The sequence below is a fragment of the Drosophila subobscura genome, chromosome O, assembly GCF_008121235.1.
Source record: "Drosophila subobscura isolate 14011-0131.10 chromosome O, UCBerk_Dsub_1.0, whole genome shotgun sequence".
Classification (NCBI taxonomy): domain Eukaryota; kingdom Metazoa; phylum Arthropoda; class Insecta; order Diptera; family Drosophilidae; genus Drosophila; species Drosophila subobscura.
The window spans coordinates 24295011-24314315 of record NC_048533.1 but is presented as its reverse complement, the minus strand read 5'-3'; the positions used below and the strand labels follow the sequence as shown (position 1 = coordinate 24314315).

The 19305-nt window shown below is 50.2% G+C and overlaps 5 protein-coding genes across 5 annotated transcripts; 1 reads left to right on the top strand and 4 right to left on the bottom strand.

Annotated features, from left to right (window-relative positions):
- Positions 1 to 3419: 3419 nt before the first annotated feature.
- LOC117897950 (DNA translocase FtsK) lies at positions 3420 to 4885 on the top strand. The gene is made up of 3 exons (XM_034807049.1): positions 3420 to 3652; positions 3734 to 3984; positions 4050 to 4885. Exons 1-3 carry the CDS (start codon positions 3641 to 3643, stop codon positions 4522 to 4524), a joined length of 738 nt encoding a protein of 245 aa, XP_034662940.1. The 5' UTR covers positions 3420 to 3640; the 3' UTR covers positions 4525 to 4885.
- Positions 4886 to 6526: 1641 nt separating this feature from the next.
- Positions 6527 to 7897, bottom strand: LOC117897968 (deoxyribose-phosphate aldolase). Its single transcript, XM_034807079.1, has 3 exons — positions 7751 to 7897; positions 7106 to 7689; positions 6527 to 7050 (listed from the first exon to the last, which is right to left on the bottom strand). The coding sequence occupies exons 1-3, from the start codon at positions 7791 to 7793 to the stop codon at positions 6625 to 6627; spliced, it is 1053 nt and encodes a 350-aa protein (XP_034662970.1). The 5' UTR covers positions 7794 to 7897; the 3' UTR covers positions 6527 to 6624.
- Positions 7898 to 8430: 533 nt separating this feature from the next.
- On the bottom strand, positions 8431 to 9907 carry LOC117896811. The gene is made up of 3 exons (XM_034805316.1): positions 9648 to 9907; positions 9348 to 9593; positions 8431 to 9286 (listed from the first exon to the last, which is right to left on the bottom strand). Exons 1-3 carry the CDS (start codon positions 9663 to 9665, stop codon positions 8486 to 8488), a joined length of 1065 nt encoding a protein of 354 aa, XP_034661207.1. The 5' UTR covers positions 9666 to 9907; the 3' UTR covers positions 8431 to 8485.
- Positions 9908 to 11395: 1488 nt separating this feature from the next.
- On the bottom strand, positions 11396 to 12990 carry LOC117897964. Its single transcript, XM_034807072.1, has one exon. It carries the CDS (start codon positions 12912 to 12914, stop codon positions 11667 to 11669), a length of 1248 nt encoding a protein of 415 aa, XP_034662963.1. The 5' UTR covers positions 12915 to 12990; the 3' UTR covers positions 11396 to 11666.
- Positions 12991 to 13961: 971 nt separating this feature from the next.
- Positions 13962 to 19248, bottom strand: LOC117899728 (putative uncharacterized protein DDB_G0271606). Its single transcript, XM_034809972.1, is given in 7 exon segments — positions 13962 to 14879; positions 15080 to 15625; positions 15742 to 16107; positions 16192 to 16301; positions 16358 to 16865; positions 18625 to 18783; positions 18848 to 19248. Coding segments are annotated over 7 exon segments (2268 nt in total). The 5' UTR covers positions 19106 to 19248; the 3' UTR covers positions 13962 to 14558.
- Between the last annotated feature and the right edge of the window lie 57 nt (positions 19249 to 19305).

The following is a 19305-nucleotide window of genomic DNA, read 5'->3' as shown; positions in this document are numbered from 1 at the left end:
ATAAACCACGTTAGTTATGCGGCAATTAAACGGTCGCCATGAAGCTGACAAGTGCGGGCAAGGCTAAGCCGAGTCAAACGGAAAGTGAGACCAGAGACCGGAGACCGAAGACTTTGCTAGCGAAATTTCAGGCAGATGCGCAATTAGCGGGCACTTACACATGAGTTGGGAACAACCTTCTCGGATTACACTTTCGTTTCTGGGATTCTGAATAGATTCGGAATCTGGAGAGAGAATTTTCTGTCTGACTTTTGACGAATTCGCTGACGAGGAGTGTGCAGGGTCAGCTATGAGTCAGCTATCAAATCACCATCGCGTCAGGAACCAACCTCCCCACACCCGGAATGGGATTATCTATGGATCTTTCTCTGTGTTTCACTCTCAATGGATCGTATTTCTCAACAAGTTTAGCGAGTTTCGGCTTTGACTCCAGGATGAGGATGAGAATCAGAACGATGATGGAAATGGAAATGGAAGTGGACTGGGGAACCGATAAGCATTTAGCATTAAATTTTCGTTAACCTTCCGCCTGGAGTTTTGACTCGCTCGATTTCAGAAAACGCTCGACTGCATCTTGAATTACAAATAATCGCAATTGTCTGGCTGTGGCTCTGGTTCTGTCCACGTCCATTCCATTCCCTGCTTTGTTCGGTGGTAGGTCTGAGGCCTCTGACTCTGAGGCGGCGCACTCACTCTCTATATGGCAGCTGAAATAATTGAGAGACAACGCGGAATTAAAGGCGAATCCAGCTATGGAAAATGCTCTGCTTTGCATCCCATCCCCCCCTGCCCCTACCACTATTCAATGGCAGGGCGCAACCCTCATTATCATCTGAGCGATTGTGATTAACTCGGCGAGAGTGAACGCCTGACAAATAGAACTATGAATAGATCCATGCATCTCTCACTCCCTTGCTCTATCTGTCTATGTATCTGCCTCTTGCGCACAATCAAAATAAAAATGCAGAATCAACCTCCCTCCCCTACCCGAATCAACCCACTCCCTTCCACTGTATTCCTGGGTGGCAGTATCGTCGCATCAGGCAAACGCCTCGAAATCGAAATCAAAATCAAAAAGGCAGCCAGCAGCAGCAGCCGAGAAATGTTAAAAGGAGGATGGAAACATGTAGTTACAGTGAACACTAGATAAACTGGAAACTAGGGTAAAGTAACAGGAATTATTATAAACTTTAAATGGTCTTCAATTTTGAATTTAGAAATTACTACAGCTCATAATAATGTTGGTTTGGTGCAAACCGTTTCCTTCAGTTAGTCCCCTAATCGAGTGTGCACTGTGATTCCATAGTGGCAGTTTCAACCCTCCCTTTCGCACCCTCAAGCTAATCCAGAAATGTTCTCGGGCCTCACCTTGGGCTTACTTCCACGTCCCCTTGCACACTTCTCCTTCCCCTTAGTCAACCAATTCCCTGCCAGCACCGTTATTCGCTGTTTTGCCGCTGCTCTTGCTGTTGTTTGTCAACTGATTTAATTTCCTCCTCCTCCTTCTACGAGTACTCCTCCCAGTCGTTCATCGCCGTTCCTTTCCTCCACCTCCTCCTCTTTGCAGTCGAAATGCATATTGAATAAAGGTATGGCAGTACGAGAGAGCGAACCTCTCTCGTGAGTGCAACGTGAATGCACTTGAAAGAAAGAGAGAGGGTGGAACGCAAGCAAAATCCGATGGGCCTACCTTCCCGTGAATTTGTCTTGGGCGTGTTTCTTCTGGTTTCTGCCCTGCCTCACACTTCCCTTCCCGCTGTGAGAGGGCGTTTACTGTTTTTGGTCACACAAACAAAACCAGCAATGATGACGGTGATTACCATTATGAAGATGATGATGATAGGCCACCATAATGATGAATGGCGGACTTGCAAAAGGGCAAATAACGGTGTAAATGAAAATGTTTCTACTTGAGACCCACCGCGCTCTCTCTCAGGCTCTTTTCCGACCACATGCGGCTGCTTTGTGCCACACAAATGATTCCGAGCGTGTCTGAGGGAGTGTGTGTGCGGAAATTGCTCATTAAAATATTGAAAACCGTTTTGCATAGACTTGAATATTTTCATTCTTGCTCATATCGAAGGTTGTCACCATACCGAAAACCTCTCTTGCACGTGGCACTCTCTTGGGGGGAGTACATGGAGTACAGTGGGTCAACAAGGTGCTGCTACAGTCGACTAAATGTGTACTTCAAATGATGTAATTCTTTTAGCTCTTGGTTGGTCTTCCACTTGCCATTCTAGACCAAAAGTAAAGAAACAATTTCGTTTGTGTAAACACTCACCTGACCTCTTGTATGGCAGCTCTTAAATCTTTTTGGAGCCGTTGCGATCATAAATTATGCAAAATGTTCTTAAACAATTGTTTGAGTAGATGTGGGCGTTGGATTGGGCGTGTCGCATGTGGGTGGCAGCCACCAACAGTTGGCTGTTTGGCCATAAACAAGTCCCAAACAATGCCTGGAACTGGTACCCCCCTGGCACCCCCCCTCAAGCGGACAAACACAATAAATAATTGAAGCCAGCGTCAAGTCAAGTCAACAAGCCAAAGACATTGCAGCAACCCTGGCTTTAGTGGTTCTGATTGTTGCCAGGTGGTTTTGGCCACGCCGCAAAGTCCAACGATCTAGATATAAATCATTACGGCCATGCCAAGCACATGCAGCAAATGTAAACCCATTGGGAAAGGGGGCGGACCTCATGATCCATCCAAATCGGACAGTTTTCGAGAGGTATCCCACAGTGATCCCCCGAGAGGATCTTAGATGCTTGATTGTCTTTGGGGTTTGCGCTTGAAGCTGTCCTCCAGTGAAACAAGTTTGTTGGCCAAATTAAACGATTGCCATAAAAATTACATCATGCAGCCGAAGCAGCAGCGGTAACAGAGAGCAGAACCAATTGCTAATTCCCAGTTTTCCCTGGCACCAGCTAGCTCTCAGATGAGAGTGGAAAACTCGAGCTCTGAAGTGTTTAAATAATTAAAAAATAGTTTTGTCTTGGGCTGGGACTTGGACTAGAGCTGGACTTGGGGCTTGGGCTTGGGCCTGTCCGAGATCGTATGTATAGAAAGCAAAAGTAGACGCTCGAAGCGAAAGAGTACGAAACTGGTAAAACGACTCGGCAGCAGCGATAACCACGACCCATACCAATACCACTGACAGTGGGTACCAATACCAACAGCAGCCGCAAAGTTGACTTATTGGAGCACTTAGCTTGATTCTTGTTATTGTTTCTGTTACTGTTACTGTTAACACTCGTAATACCAACACAATTACAGAGGTAGCAGCAGCAGCAGCAGCAGCAGCAGGGGCTTGGAGTGCCTAGGCGGAGCCGAGTCGGAGTCGTCGGCGGCGGCAGCAGTCCAAGGTTTCTGCTGCCCCGACCGCGGATCGGACTATAAAAAGCTTGGGCGGCGCCGTTGCGGAAGGCAGTTTATTGAATAAATCGGTTGTCGTCGGTCCAAGTCCAGTCCCCACATCCGAGTCCAAAATTCCCTCCTTGCTAACGGACAGCAAAGTGTAAAGGCGCGAGTGATTCCCCAAATTCTCCACAAAGACTGAGAGAGAGAGAGAGATCTAGAGTGCAGTTTACGCAGTAGCTTACCAAGGATACACACATCCCCTACAAAAATATTTAACAAAATGTTCCGCTTTGTGAGTTTTGATTGATTGATTGAATTGATTTGATTGGAGCGTGTGTTTGTTCGTGTGATGCTTATGAGAAATATTTGACAGCTCGCCCTGACCACCCTGGTGGCCCTGGCTGCCTGCCAGAACAACTATCACCAGGACCCCAAGACGGCGGCCATCATCAGCGAGCAGCGCTATCTTTCTGGCGACGGTAAATTCGGTGCCGCCTACGAGCAGGAGGATGGCATCAACTTCAAGGAGGAAACCGATTCCGATGGCACCCGCCACGGCAGCTACAGCTACGTGGATCCCTCCGGTCAGCGTCGCACCATCTCCTACACGGCGGGCAAGAATGGGTAAGCGGAGGTTTTATTTATTCCATTATTAAGTAGATCATGTCTCCCTTTCTCTACTGCAACAGCTTCCAGGCCTCTGGCGACCATCTGCCCCAGGCACCACCCGCACCACCACAGCCCGTGCCCACCGCCGGATACCAGCCACAGCCACAGTATCAGCCCCAGCAACAGCAGCAGCAGCAGCAGTACCAGGCGCCCGCACCCCAGCACCAGCCCTCTTTCCGCAGCAACGACTACGATGATGGGTCGTACGATCCCCGCTATAACGATCCCAGCTTCGGCCAGAACCAGCAGACTTATCATCAGCCGGCTCCTCAGCCGCAGTACCGCCCCGCCCCGCAGCCCGCCTACAATCCGGCCCCACAGCAGACGTACCACCAGCCCGCCCCGCAGCCGCAGTACCACCAGCCGCAGCAGCAGCCCCAGCAGCAGGCGTACTACACCACGACCACGCCCAACCCCCATCGCTTCTCGCCGCCCGGCAAGCTCTCCCTGAACCGCACGCCAGATGGCTTCACCTACTCCTTCAACAAGGTCTAAGGGATCCCAAGGAGACTTGGAGATAGTTATAGATGTTGCATCTTCTTCATTACTCTTTACTCTCTTTACTCCCCTAACACGCCCTCTCTTCTGTCACAACTAGAACCCCCGATTTCCACCTGATTCTTATTCTTGACTTCATCAAAACTCTTGTGTGATATGTTTAAGAGCAAATTGTAAACTATGTGTCGTACTTCCTATATGCGTATGAGCCGCTCTTCGTTTATTTGTAACTCATAATTCTCCTCAGATCCAATTCCAGCTACATAATTCTTACTCTAATCGAAGCTGTCTAAATGTAAAGCGAAGCAAATAAACTTGTTGCGGTTCGCAGATGTTGAATCCAAATCCAAATCCAAAACTATAAATATTCTGGGCCTTGGGACTTTTGAGCAATTTGTATAGAGTACATAAATAGATCTGTAAGCGCAATATACGATACTTGAAATTGATTGAATCTTAATCCTGTTCGTTTCTTGAGTCTTTTGTTCAATTATTTCTAACAGATTTATCTAAACACCTCCGGCAGTCACTACGTCGACGCCCACTCCCCAGAGCCAGTACGAGTACCACCCCCACCGACGGCATTACACAACCAACTTTCGTGCATGCAAAACAAGTTCCAATCCCAGTTTCGGTCTCGGTTTCTGTTACGATTCTATGGGCAGCAGCAGCCAACAAGGAAAGGCTTTTGGAAACTGGTTTTTGCCCATTTGACAGTAATCTTGGCCAATTGTGCAAAATTCCAATGAAAATGAAATCAACGTGGCGGCTGTCTAATGCTGATGTTGATCCGGAAAACTATGCACAGTTGGGGACAGGGGTACTAAGTAGAAGCAAATCAATGACTAATTCTGGTTCGATTTGTCCAGGATACTGTTCGATTTGGCTTGGCCTAATCCCACCCACGAGCCCCATCGATAGGGTGTAGCTACTTTACAGCTTAAACTCACTTTCCACATCCATTGTTAGGCATTCTTTTGCACCGCCACGAGTACAAGCATTAGCAACAGCAGCTTTCAAGGTCAGTTTTGTTGTGGACTGGGTGTCCGGCTCTGGTTCGATTGGATTGGCTTTTGCTTCTGGCCTGTGCCTGGGACTGGCTGGCTACTGTTGAAATTGTTCAGTCAATTAAGAAAATCAATTTGGTTTCGTTTCTTATTGTATTTTGTTTTTTTTTTGCACCCACTTTTGTGGCAATCGCAATCGCGTGGACTCAGACTCGGATTCGCTTGCTCAATTGCGGATTTTCGTTCGGCTTTTGCGAAAGAGGTAAAAGTCAAGAATGTGCGGGCATCGCATCGGAACAGGTGTTTGCAAGGTGTGCTATTGAAAGCCCCCGCGCTTTGATGTGGCTACTTCTTTATGCACTCGTAAAGTCAACGAATTGATTTACTCTGAAAATGGCAAACGTTGAAAATGCTGGAGATAACTGCACTGATTATAGCCGTAGGTGTGAGAGCTCAATATAATTTAAGCAACTAAGTGACGAAGTAATCTCATTTAAAATCTGATGTCGCTTAATTTGAATTTTATATTCCGTAGAGATTACTTGGACCGCCAAATACGCTTCCCATCCAAATATTAAAATTTATTTAAGGATACTAGTTATAAGACATTCGAGCAGACCGATTTCTGCGAATTCGGATGTGCGTTCAAAGGCCCCCCTTTGGTTAAGGGCCCGATCGCACCCTTAGCCTTTTCAGCCACTCCGCGCTACGCGCCCACTGCCGACAAAGTTAATAAAATTTCCCTTATTGTTCCATCGAAAGTTATAGTGTATTTATAGCATGTCGCTATAAAAACAGAGTGCTGCCAGAGTGTTAAAAATAGCAAAGACCTATGGCCTGCGCTGTGTAAATTATACATGGTTAACGAATGTAGAATCGTGTAGATTTTTACACCCTAAAAACTCACGAATATTTAAAAAGATACAAAATCTGCTCTAATCAGTTGCAAGTAAAAATCGACTGGACAGGATCAACAGCACTCATAAAAATTGTGTTCATTTTTTTAAATTTTGTCACGGTATAAAAATGCAGTTATAAATGCAGTATCAACTCCATGGGAGAAGTATGAATGGCTAGAGCAAAGTTTTGTCTACTTCTCCTCCTTTATCTTGCGCAGATCGTTGCACAGGCTTTCCACGGCATTTTGCTCCACTCCCGGTCCACCTTGCTTGGATTTGTCGGCCTCTTCAGCCTCTAGCTTGGCCACGCCTTCGCGCACTACCCTCTCAATGTCGTCCAGCAGACCAGATGCACCGAAACGGAAACGTTCAGGACGCAGCCAGCGCATCCCGAGGGTCTCGTTCACCAGCGTCATCCAGGCGATGGCATCACGAACAGTGCGGACTCCGCCAGCGGGCTTCAGACCGACAATCTGGCAGGTGCGACGCTTAAACTCCTGTATGGCGAATATCATAACCAAACCAACTGGGAGCGTGGCATTCACCGCCTCCTTTCCTGTGGATGTTTTGATAAAGTCCGCTCCAGCCAGCATGCATACCATGGCCGCTTTGTAGACCTGCAATGAGGATGCCAATCAGCCAGTAATTACGAAAATCGTGTCACCAGCTTACATTCTCCATTGTGCCGAGTTCTCCAATGGCCAGAATGGTCTTCAAGTGTGCGCGCTGGCCGCAGGCACTGCGCATCAGCACCACCTCATTGTAGAGGGCCTCCCAGTCGCCGACCAAAGCCAGCTGCCGGTTGATCACGATATCAATTTCGGTTGCTCCAGCCAGAATGGCATGGCTAATCTCTTGCAAGCGCGTCTGCAATCCGTACTGGCCAGTGGGAAAGCCAGTGGCTACAGCTGCAATGGCCACCTTTTCCAGTTTGTCGAACTGCTGCAGTGCCTGGTACGCATCCTTCACCCTGGCAGGGTACACACAGACGGCGGCAGTGTGAATCTCAGAGTGCAGAGCCCGCTCGAAGAATTTATCAAAGAATTGTGGCTCGAAGGGGTAGCAGGCACGCAGGCACAGCCTGCGAACATTGGCAGCCGTATCATCTCCAGCCAGAGTAGTTAGATCCGTCAGCATCAGGGCCCTCAAGGCCCAGGCAATTTCATTCACGCCACTCACTTGGCTGCGCTGAGACACCGTCATGGCAATCTCCTCAATCTGTCGCAGCGAAATGTTGACCGCGAGCAGGGAGGGGTCTGCATAAATGTGACACAAGTTAATCGCAAATTCAGTTTCCAAACATTTGCCTCTACTCACCATAAGGAAGGGTTTTGTTTACTTCAAACTCTTTAACGTCCATTGTGATGAGTTTTGGGATGTGATCATATAGCGAAACGTCCACGCTTTTTGTAAGAGACCGACAATAGCGACTCTTGACCTTTTCTTATCATGCGAAACAGCTGATGGCAGCGCTGCCAGACTGTATGTAATACGGCTAATTTTACTACACGAGATCACTGAACAACGAAATACATAAATCACTAAAATATAAAGATAATTATTGACTACAATTTGTTTGTGAACTGCTTGAATACTGTTGACAAGTCAGTGGAAAACTATAACGAAAAATTTCAAAGTGTACTCCGATTTTAGGTATACGAATAAATTATGGTCTGAGGCCTGGCCTGGGTGCCTGTCTCTGCTCTGCTTTGCTTCCAGTATTTACGTTTCTTCATCTCGTACAGTCTAAATATGGTACACTTGAAGACGAACAACTTATTGTACCGGCGATCACGCTTCACAACGACTATTATAGCGTATTTATAGCGTGTCGCTATAAAAGCAGATTGTTGCCACTCTGTAAAATTTAGTAAATGAATGTAGGAATTTAGGAATGTAGATACGTAGTCAACTGTAGATGACTGTTGATTTGTACACTGGCCAGGAGATTCAATAAAATAAATGGTCTTTTATTATATACAGCACTATACTAGAACTAATCGACGTTTTTAAAGGTAGAGTATCATTAGGACTAAGTGCTACCTCAGCTTCCTACACGTTGATGACCAGTGCCGTTGATCTGTACTTCCGCTTGGGCTTGATGATCGGCTTCGACTTGGGCGGCCGTTTCAGATCTCCGCTTGGTGGACGTCGGCGGGAGCGCGGGCCCTTGGGCGGCGGTGGTGGTGGGTGTTCGATGTATTTGTTGCGCAGGGGGCCGGGGCCGGAGAAGTTGGGTGGCGGGTAGGACTCAAAGTCCTCAATGTCGAGATCCGGCCTGGACTCCTGCTCGTGCTCGTGAGCCTGCGCCTTGAGGAACTTCTGCAGCTTGGGATTGTTGAGCAGCTGCAGCTTGATGGCATCGTCGAGCAGCTTCTGTTGGTCCTCTAGGTACGCGTCGATCTGTTTCTTGGAAGCCACGTTCTTGTAGCGATCGTGAGGCTTGGGACGCGACACGGGCACCACGTCGTAGTCATCGTGATCCGGTTCGAAGACGCTGTAGGAGCTGCTGCTGGAGGAGGACGTGGCCTTGGGCGGCGGCACCAGATGGAACGGATCTGGCTCTGGCTCATACTGCACCTGAGTCCACTTGGGGCGCTTGTGTGGCGACAAATCCTCACCAGATCCCACGTGCACATCGGATTGGTAGCCGCCGCTGCTCTTGTATGGAATCGCCGTCACGTACTTGGGCTGCTTGGCATAGCTGGAGCTGGGGCCGGCCTTTTTGGGTACTGTGATGGGATGCTGGACGCGTATCTGGGTGCCGATGGTGTACTCGCGACTGTCTTGCACGGACGACTCGCCCGAGTATTCGGCGGAGTTGTAGCGCTCTCCGGAATAGTCATCTTCCTCCTGCCAGTAAATCGTTTAAGTTGGGATTTTGGGTTAAAGACTGACAACGGGCAGAACTCACCGATCCATAGGGTCTGTAGTGGGACTTCTTGGGATACTTCTTGGTCACATCGCGACGCTTGCTCTCGTTTGTCTGCAGATCGGAGCGCAAGTAGCCAGAGGGTGCCAATCGCACAGGTCCTGGCACTGAGCCCGAGCCCGGTCCGGATCCCGGGGCCAGCGCACTGTAGTAGCTTCTGCGATAGTAAGATCTCGCCGGTCTCAGGCCGGAGACGGTCACGACCAGCAGCATTGCCACAGCCAAGAACTGTAATGATTCGAATTTATCCTGATCCTCGTTTAGCTCTGACTTTCCGCTTACATTCCAGTACAGACGCATTGCGAGTGTGGTGGGAGGGCTTAGAGAGGGTTTAGTTCCGACTTTGGCTTCACTCAGGGACCTGGGTCTCTGTAACTTATTATTGAATCAACCACCAGCGTGGCCCCAACGAAACTGAAAGTTTGGCCAATGAACGCAACAGTTTTATTGGAAGCTTCCTCCTCATCGAATCTGCAACGGCGACTGCGACTGCGACTCGAACCTGCCGCAACGGCAACATGTTTTGCAATTGAAACCTGCCGGGGCAGGCCGCCGCCGTACAACAGATTGAAATCTTTGTCTGTCTGTGCTTCACGCATGGACTTGTTGCAACTCCACTCCAGAGTCCAAGACAGCCAGAGCCAGTCAGCGTTAGTGTCAGGCCTGAGGCTGTGGCTGTGGCTGTGTCTGTGCCTGAAACTGAGGCATCATTTGCATTTCCAGTAGGAAATAGAGCGCATGCGCAGAGGGGCATAAATAAAATGTTTCTTTATGGCTGTAATTACGAATAACGATGGCGATTTGCCGCGTTGAAGTGGGTTTGCTTGGGTTAAATGCTTTTCGCTCTTTTTTTGTGACTCAATAAGAAAGTAGACAAATTAACTGGCAGTCAAAACACCCGCCCTATCGGCGCTTCTTCATCAGCATTGTGTGTCTGGTAAACGGGTTTCTATAAGTGTGGTTGGTAGTTGGTAGAGTAGCTCTGACTCTAGCATCTCTTATCGAATAGATGCTGCTCTCCCCCCTGTTTTGGCCACAAGTTCAGGTTCAGTCGGGGCCAAAACGAACGAGCCAGGAAATGTTAGCCAGCAGCTGCAGCTCGAGCTGGAGGTGGATGTGGACATGGCCTTTTTTGCTGGCACGCTTGGACTACTTTCTATGGCAGGATGCGCGCACGAAATGCGGAAGATGCAGAGGCTCTTTTTTTCTTGTAGCTCTTTCTGGTTATCTGGCGGTAGGTGGAAGTGGAAGTGGATGTGGATATGGACATGTCCGCGGACTGGGACTTCACTTTTGCGCATTGCATAACATTTTATCCCCGCTTCATTTGCACAATTATTTGAACGCTTATCCTGTCTATGTGTCCCGCCTGTCTATACACATATCTCAGCTGCGACATTCCCAGGGAAGAGATTGAGATTGCCATTAAATTAAAACAATTAAAGTGATGCCTCTAATTAAATACGAGTCTAATGCCGCCTTGATTGGGGGGGGGCCTTGGTACATGGCATGCATAATTATGCAACCAGCGGCAATTGCAGCTCGTTTGCGGGTTGGACATCAGGCAGTTGGGTGGCACAGCAGCAGCCACAACCCACCCGAACCCACTCTGTGGCTCTCTGTTGCCAAGGTCAAGCTCAAGTTCAAAACGCGTGACAATTGCTGTGGCAGCCACTGAAACCGCCCCGCATAATTTCCGTTTTCCCTGCGAACAAATCAAAAAAGTGGACTTGAACGTGGTCTGGGGGCTGTGGCTGGGGCTGTGGCTGGTTTCCGCTCGTTTCTTAACAATGCCAGGCCACAAAACGCTTTTTGCTTTTCGGTGAAATGTCTTGTGCAAAATTTGTGAAAGGAGTCTGGATGGGGTTGGTGCTTTGGCAAATGGGCATAAGCAGGTGGGCAGCCCCGAGCAATGACTTGCCTGAAATTGAAACCGAGATCTGAATGATCGCTGCTCCCATATAAAGGCGCTCAATTATCCACGAAATTGGAGCTGATTGAGCGTTGCCCAATTGGCGATTCGATGTGCATTGGGTTATACATCAGTTTATTAGCATATTTCCATTCATTATTAACTAAATTAATACATCTGGGCACTGCGGCTGCTGCTGCCTCTGCTCATAGATTAGTCAAGATCAAGGTTGGTTCGTGCATAAATCAACTCAATGATTCGCCTGTGGGTGAAGTCAAAGTTTAGCAGATGATCGTTAATGTAAATACCCTGCCATCTGCTATCTGCCATATGCATTCGAAGTTCTCTCTCTTGCTCCCCTCTCCCATTCTTGCTCTTTCTTCTCTTTGTCAGTCTGGCAGTCCCACGCTGATTCGCTGTCGAGCCGAGCTTCGGCGCGCCTGCGAATCGGCGGATGACGACTGGGTGCCCACAATGAGAGCGTCGCCGTTGAAGCAGAGGCTGCTCCGCAGGTGTTTGCGTGGGTCGGGGGACACCGCCTCATCCCCCGTGGCCCCTGCCTCTGGCAACGATGATTTCGGCAAGATTTTCCGTGCGCTGGTGCTGCTGGCGGAGTGGTTATTATTGTGTATACTCTTATTATAATTATTTAATGGCTTCGTGCGACTAGTTTCCATATACGATCGCTGCTCTGACTGTTCCCGACTTCCGGTCGGCATATTTGGCTGCTGAGGTGCCTCGTCTCTGTCTCTGTCTCTGCCTCTGTCATCGTAGTAGGCATACTCGTCGGCCTCCTCATTGTAGGTGACATGTTTCTTTCGCAGCCCAGGACTTCGCAGCTGCAGCCGCCGGAGTCCGCTGTCCATCCAGTCCAGATCCTCGGGCGGTGCCTGCTTAAGGATTCGCTTGGGCACTGACCCTTGCAGGGGCAGGACGGGACGACGTCGGCTTTCGGGCTGCCAGTCGGGGCGACTGTCGTTCAGCGGCTTCTTTGTGACCTTCGGCTCCACCTCCACGCTGAGGCTGCGCACATTCCGCTTCACCTGAAGCTTGGGACTGTTCTTGGAGTTGAGTTCCACCTCACGCTTGTCGTTCATGTCCATTTTGGGTCGCCTGGCGTTGTTCTGGGTGGGCGTGTGGCAGTCGTCTTGGTTGACGTAATCGTAGAACTGTATCGTGGAGCTGTACGCCTGCTTGCGTCGCTCACAGGTGGGGTCCTCCTCCGGATGGGTGCTGAGCAATGGAAGGTTGCCCCTGTAGGGCGCAACTTCTGTCAGCTTTGGGGTCACCTCTCGACGCATGTTTCGCCTCAGAGAGGGACGATTATCCTTGCTGGGCTGCAGGTTGTCGTAGAACTCGATGGAGGAGCTGGCAAATTCCTTGTGAAACATGCGACGGGTGTCCACCTCGGGTGCCGCATCCTGTGTGGAAGACTGTCGCTGAATGGCGGAGCCATAACTCGGTCGCGATTGCTCCAGCTGTAGGCTGTTGCGACGCTTGACCCGCGTCTCGACCGCCGAGTCGAGCTGGGAGTCGTCCGGCCAGAAGAAGTGCGACTCCTGGCGATCGTACACCTTGGCCCCCTGCCGTTCCACCATCTTGGGGGGCAGACCCGTGTAGAACTTTCCATTCAGCATGGTGCGTTCGCGGGGTCACACACGTCAACTGATTGGCAACCGATCCGGAGACCGACTGACACAAAGAATACGACTGGAGGCCTCCAGCCACTCCACTTGCTGGCCGAGACGTTGGCGTCGCCATTCGTCGCATCTGTCGTAGGCGTTCGAGTTCGTTTTCAGTTTCGGTTTCGAGTTTGTTCAGGTGATCGTTGATCGGTGATCAGTGCTGAATGCTGCTGCGGCTCTCCAACTAATTTGCGATTCTTGCGAAAAACAACCTAAGAAACACTCGTAAAAACGCAAACACAAACAGCATTCGAGGCAGCAGAATTTATGAGCATTTGCTGCCACTGCTGGCACAGCCACTGCGACTGCGACGGCTGCTGCGACGAGTTTCCATCTAAGGTCACATGGCGGCATTTTTTCCCACTTTGCAAGCAATCGAAAAGTCGTTTTTCGTGAGCTCAGAGCACAGAGCTGACCAAATGTTTCGGTTCGTCTACGAATTTTAGGCCACTTTGGGGGCTCGCAGCTCTGCCAAAACGAGAATAATCAGCGCCAACAGCTGCCAATTATTGGGTTGCCTTACCATAGATCCACTCTAGAAGTTGGTCACAAGTAAGCCACTCGATTGATGCTGTATATATACATAATAATACAAGATTTTAGCGATTTCATAAGGTTAGAACAAGCACAAAGTCACTCAATGAATCGAATCTAATTAAGAAATCCAAGAAATGGAAATCAAGTCAGAAATTAGAGCAACATTCTGCACATTCAAACGAGTTTTAAATGAAAATTAGTAACTTAAAGTAACTAAAAGCTCAATAAATTGAGTAAAATCACTTGGTACATTTTTATTTAATTTAATTAAATTTATTTTCGCTTGATCTTTTTCACATGGTTGCCATTGAATGCCGAGGGAGGAGGAGATGTGTTTTGTTTGTGTTTGTGTTTCTGTGTGGGACACTACTAGACTACTTTGTAATAATTCCCCTCCTTTGCTCCATGTTCTCTCTCTCTCTCTCTCCCTTTCTATCGTTATCTTGGTTTTTTTTTGGTTTCTAGAAGACGTAAATGTAGTATCGTAGTTAGCTTAATGTACAAACAATGCCATAGAAACACATACAATATCATACACAGGCGGATTACATGCGGATAGTTTTATCTCGATTGGGTTATATTCTTGAGGAGGAGCTGCTGCTTGTGGATCAAAATGATATTTATCTCAGTGGTGGCTGCCTTATGGGTACGGTATGTGGGTGGTGGGGGATATGTAAGGTTACTTAGACTACTCTCAAGTGAGGCTGTATACATTTTTGATTTGATTTCAACTGACTGGAGTGTGTGTGTGGACTCTGCTCTGCTGGGTAGTGGCGTCGTGGAGTGGTTTGGGGTCTAACTCTGACATTTACAAAACTTCTCTCCTGCGGCTGCTTTCCTTCTACTTGTTTTGTTATTGTTAAACATATACTTAGGTTCGACTCTATTTACAATTGGTATTTGTGAAGGAAATGGCTAAATGGCTGGCAGGAAACGCAAATGGGGCTGTGAGCTGGCCATGGATTCGACACTTTCCCCTTGGGGGTCCAATGAGCCTTTCTCCAGTTATGAGTCGCCATTAACTCTATGGAAACCGTGCCCGGCCCTGCCTCATTCCGTTTATTGCTGCTGCTGCTGCTGTTGTTGCTGCTGCTGTTGCTGTTGCTGCTGCGGCAGCAGTTGCATTGGCGACATTACAATTATGTTGGTGGTGCCTCCAGCGGCGGCCGGATCCCCGCCCTGTCCATATTCGAGGGACTTTTGCTCCTCGGGTGCCCTGGTGATGACGCAGTACTGATTGCCGTTGTAGGTGACGATGGGCATGCCGCTCATATTGCCGGTCTCGATGCTGTTCGTGGCATGCAGACCGCTCAGCTGGGCCTGCATGTAGGTGGCCGCCGTCGGAGAATTGGCAATGATGTGCGACACCGGCACCGACACCTGAACGAGTAGAGATACAGAATGGATTGGAAATTTTTGGGGATACGTATACAAGGTGATTGTCAAATGTCTTTCTTTGGGTGTTGTTGTTGTTCAATGTGTGCCGTTTGTAGCTGTTGTTGTTGTTGTTGTTGTTGTTGTTAGTTGGTTGGTTGTTGATTGGTGATTGGTGTACTTGTGGTTTGTTAATAGTTAGTTACTTCTTGGCCCTGCTGTGTGCCGTTGCTGCCGCCGCCTCCTCCGTTCTGGTTGTGACTGTGACTGTGGCTGTGGTTCTGGTTGTGGTTCTGATTGCTACTGCTACTGGTATTGTACATAGGCGCACTGGTTGGGGCCTGCTGCAAGTGCTGTTGTTGCTGCTGCTGCTGTTGCTGCTGCTGATGCTTTCTGGCCGCCTTCTTCCCATGTGCAACATGATGGTGAATCTGCTGATGCTGCTGCTGCTGCTGTTGCTGCTGTTGTTGATGTTGCTGTTGGTGTTGCTGCTGTTGCTGCTGCTGCTGCTGCTGGTGGTGTTGCTGCTGCTGTTGTTGTTGCTGCTGATTCTGCTGATGGCTGGCATTGAGGATCATTTGATTTTGTATGATTATCTTCTGCTTGCGTGCGTGTGCATGGGCCTCCATCTGGACTTGGTTTTGGTTGGCGTCCATCTGGTAGCCACGATTTCCCTTAGCAATTACTCCGGCCGCCGCCGCCGCTGCCGCTGGTTTTGTTGACTCTACGACTACCCGTTCCGGTTGTCAATACTGCAAGATGGAAGACAAAACATAGCATTGCGCTCGGGTTATATCCAGTTCTACGGGGTCTTGTAATATCTCCTCGGGGCTACGCTGGCCTGGAGGCTCTACCGACATTTTCTCACCTCCAGATGACTCTTGGCATGGATGGACCACTCGTCCCGGCTCGAGAACATCCGCCCGCAGAGCTCGCAGGTCCACGAGAGCTGCTGCTGGCCGTGGTGCGGTATGATGATGCCGGGAATGGCCGTCGGCGCCCCCTGGGCCGACTGCACAATTATATTCTGGGCGGCCACCTGCACGGCCTGCTGCTGCAGCTGCAGCTCCAAGCTCTGCTTGTTGTCCTCCGGCGGCGGGTCTGGCTGCTCCTTCTTCTTCACCATGTTGTTCAGCCGCTTGCCCAGCGGCGCGATGTTTGTGGGGGTCACGTGCTTGAACTTATTCATGTGGATAACCAGCTTGTCCCGCCGCGCGAACGCCTTGTTGCACACCTGAGGAAGGAAGGGGAAAAGAAGGTTAGAGGCTACTCCCCCAGACAGAGGCCGTGGCCAGGGGGGATCTAGGGCAGTTTATACTTCACAAATATAGGGCTTCTCGCCGGTGTGGATGCGCATGTGGATGGTGAGTTTGTCCTTGCGGGCCAGGCCCTTGCCGCAGACCGTGCACTCGAACGCCTTATTGGTGGCTGAGAGGAGGAGATCATTAATGATCAATAATGAGAGGGTCCTCTGGTATACTCACACTTCGAGGGATTTGTCTTGCGAACGCCGGAGGAGGCCTGCTGCACCTGCTGCAGCGCCTTGAGCCGGCTGGCCGGATGCATGGAACCGCCTTCGACATACGGCTCGGTGAATGGTATGAGGTTCGGCTTGGGTATGTTGTAGGTGAGCTGCTCCGCCGCCGACCAGGTGCCCAGGCTCTGCAGCACACGGACGCCCCCCTCGAAGCCCATCCCGTCATCCGGCACCGTGAAGGTGCTCTCCCCGCCTGCCGCGGCGGCGGCCGCACTCGAGGAACTTATCTGTGGCACCTTGATGGTGGCCGCGTAATGCTGTTGCTGCTGCTGCTGCTGTTGCATGCCGTTATTCTGATTATTGTTGTTGGCCGAGGGGGAGTTCTGCTGCTGGGAGGATTGCTGCTGCTTGAACTGGATGGCCGCCTGGGCCATCTGCTGCTGTACGGCCATATGGGCCTCTAGATATGCGTTCTTCTGGGCCACCGTCATCTTGTCCATGTTAACGGCGCCGTCCTGCGGGAGGGAATTATATTATTAATTGATAAACAATAGAGGCACTCAACACCCAATGTCTGTGAGCGCACATTTATTTGTTTCTGAGTTTGCACATGGGAATTTTTGAGGATAAATTAATGGAGACATTCCAGTCATGATCAGGAATCCAGAGAGATAGAAAATAGCCACTGTATGATGGTTTCTCCAAACTGATAGTTAGATAGAAGACAAATTGTCCAGGGTATCAAAAGCTTCGCGCACCGAAGTCGTTCTGCCGCCTTTCTTTCTTGGTTTCGCGCTTGTTTCGTTTCCGTCTCGTTCCATTCCTGCTGGCACTGCCACCCCTAACAAACTAACGGGAGAGCTGTGAGGGTGTTGCGAAATTTCGTCAACGTCAGCGGCGCGCGGCTGTTGGATACGCAACACACGCCACCCCCCCGGAGGAAAAGCACTCAAGCACTCGGCCTGCCCTTGCGCAAAAATTTGTGACTTGAGCTTTTTCTCGCCATCCCATCCATCCTCCACCCTTCGGCCAGAGCGACCCCCTCCCTAACATCTTTGTGGTTGTGTGTGTATGCCGGTTGCTCCGGCCTGGCCCGGGCTTCGTCTCCTTGTCCGGCGGTGTGGGGCTTTTCCATGTCTGCCCGGATTTATTTTAAGCGCGCTACCCGCCATAGTGCAGATCTTTTTCTAGCATTTCCTTTCCACCGTTAACGCGGCAATTGTGCATCTTTGTCCACCCTTTCACCTTCCTCACCCTGGCACCCGCCACCACTCGCGCACTTGGCCAGTCTCACAGTTCACTTCCTGATGCCGTACCCCTCCACGCAGGGGCTATTGACGTTTTCACTGCCAGTTGGCGTTTTCCTTCTTACCACAGTCGAAAATCAATACGAAATGGCCGCTCGGTTGTTCCCGGGGCAGCGTTTGGCCGTTTGGCGCACAAATGTAGTCACACACGGCACACGAAAAAGCGCTGGTAGTTACGGGCAGATTCTGTTCCGTTTTTTAATATTTTCACAAACGCGAGTTCGGGAATCGGAAAACGGAAATCGGGGGAGATCGTTAAGCCAAATGGAATTGGATGCCGTCTACTTCCTCGAGCCAGAGCCCAGCGCCTATTGTTGTGTATGTATATTGCGAAACTGCCACCTCGGCCACAGTCACTGCCGCTGTCGCAGTCGCAGTCGCAGTCGAAGCGCAGTCCACTCGCCGTCGCTGTCTCCGCCGCTGGGAGAGCTTTGCTTTTGCTCCTGACTTTGCCGGAGTCGTGGAGCAGCGGAGCAGTGTGTTTGAGTAATTATTTGTTATGCTCGAAAAGACGGAGCGAATGCCGGACAGGACGAATGGGAAGGTAGCGACGACGACGACGCTAGCAGAGGCAGCGGCAGACAGATACTGAAAGGCAAAGCAAGGCGGAAGCGGCACAACGGCACGCCACGGAGCAGAGCAGAGCAGAGCAGAAAGCATTGCATAGCGAACGGCGTCGGAGCTGAGATTCGCACGAGAGCTTTTTCTGCTCTCTTTCCCATTGCTGGCTTGCGCTCCCACTCTCACCTCTCGCCATTGTGGCGGCACGGTGGTGGTTGCTCCCGTCAGTGCGTGGAGGAACGGTCTGGCATTGAAACACGACACCAGCCAGAGGAACTGCAGCAGCTCTCACAATGGCATTGTTGGGGCTGCTTATCACAGCACAGTGGTTCGTGGGTTGCTTAAACTGTCTTCAAAATATATTTCAGGGATTTGCACCTTTGCGCGTCCACTGTGCGGAGCTTACCTGAAAGTGTAGCGTGCTTCTAGCTGTACGCATGGCGTGGGCATACTTCCGCAGCGTCTGCTCGTTGCTGCGGCAGATCTCGCGCCACTCGTGAAGGTGCTCCAGCCTGGCCAGGCACCGCTCGCAGATGTACTGGGGCATGAGGTCCTCCTCGGAGACCTGCCGAGCGGTGGGGCTAATAAACATACGGGGTGGAATGTTTGTTTATCCGCTCAGTACTTACGCGCGCCTGCAGCAGGCTGCGGAGCTTGTGGAGCAGCTGGCGCTGCACGGCCTCCCCCTCGAACAGGTTGATCTTGGCCGGTCCCTGGTGGATGACGCACAGGCGACACAGCTCCCCGAAGGAGGTGAAGTTAAGATCGTCTTGACTGCCATTTGTTGCATGTACTCGTAGTCCCTGCAGCGGCAACAGTTGCTGGCCCACCTCGACAGTGGCAACTGTTGCTGCGGTTTGTGGCGGAGGTGCGTATGTGTGCAACATGGCGGATTCAATTTGGGTCAAATTACATTAGAGCCACTTTTATGGACACAAATCAAATGCAAATATCTTCCCGTTCCCCCACAGATAAATCGGAAAAATCGATGCAATTTCAATTTGATGCAATTAGTCTATTGTCCGCCCTATAATTGGGTTAATTGCATTCGCAGGTTGCAGGTTTCTGGTTGTCGCTTTCCGCGCCT

Excerpts from the sequence above, each read along its gene's own strand:
- LOC117897950 (XM_034807049.1), top strand. Across the intron at positions 3,985-4,049 it reads TACACGGCGGGCAAGAATGG|CTTCCAGGCCTCTGGCGACC; the intron begins GTAAGCGGAGGT and ends CTACTGCAACAG.
- LOC117897968 (XM_034807079.1), bottom strand. The coding sequence starts at position 7,793 with ATGGACGTTAAAGAGTTTGAAGTAAACAAAACCCTTCCTTATG. Across the intron at positions 7,690-7,750 it reads AAACAAAACCCTTCCTTATG|ACCCCTCCCTGCTCGCGGTC; the intron begins GTGAGTAGAGGC and ends ACATTTATGCAG. Across the intron at positions 7,051-7,105 it reads AACTCGGCACAATGGAGAAT|GTCTACAAAGCGGCCATGGT; the intron begins GTAAGCTGGTGA and ends TCCTCATTGCAG.
- LOC117896811 (XM_034805316.1), bottom strand. Across the intron at positions 9,287-9,347 it reads ACTACAGACCCTATGGATCG|GAGGAAGATGACTATTCCGG; the intron begins GTGAGTTCTGCC and ends ATTTACTGGCAG.
- LOC117897964 (XM_034807072.1), bottom strand. The coding sequence starts at position 12,914 with ATGCTGAATGGAAAGTTCTACACGGGTCTGCCCCCCAAGATGGTGGAA.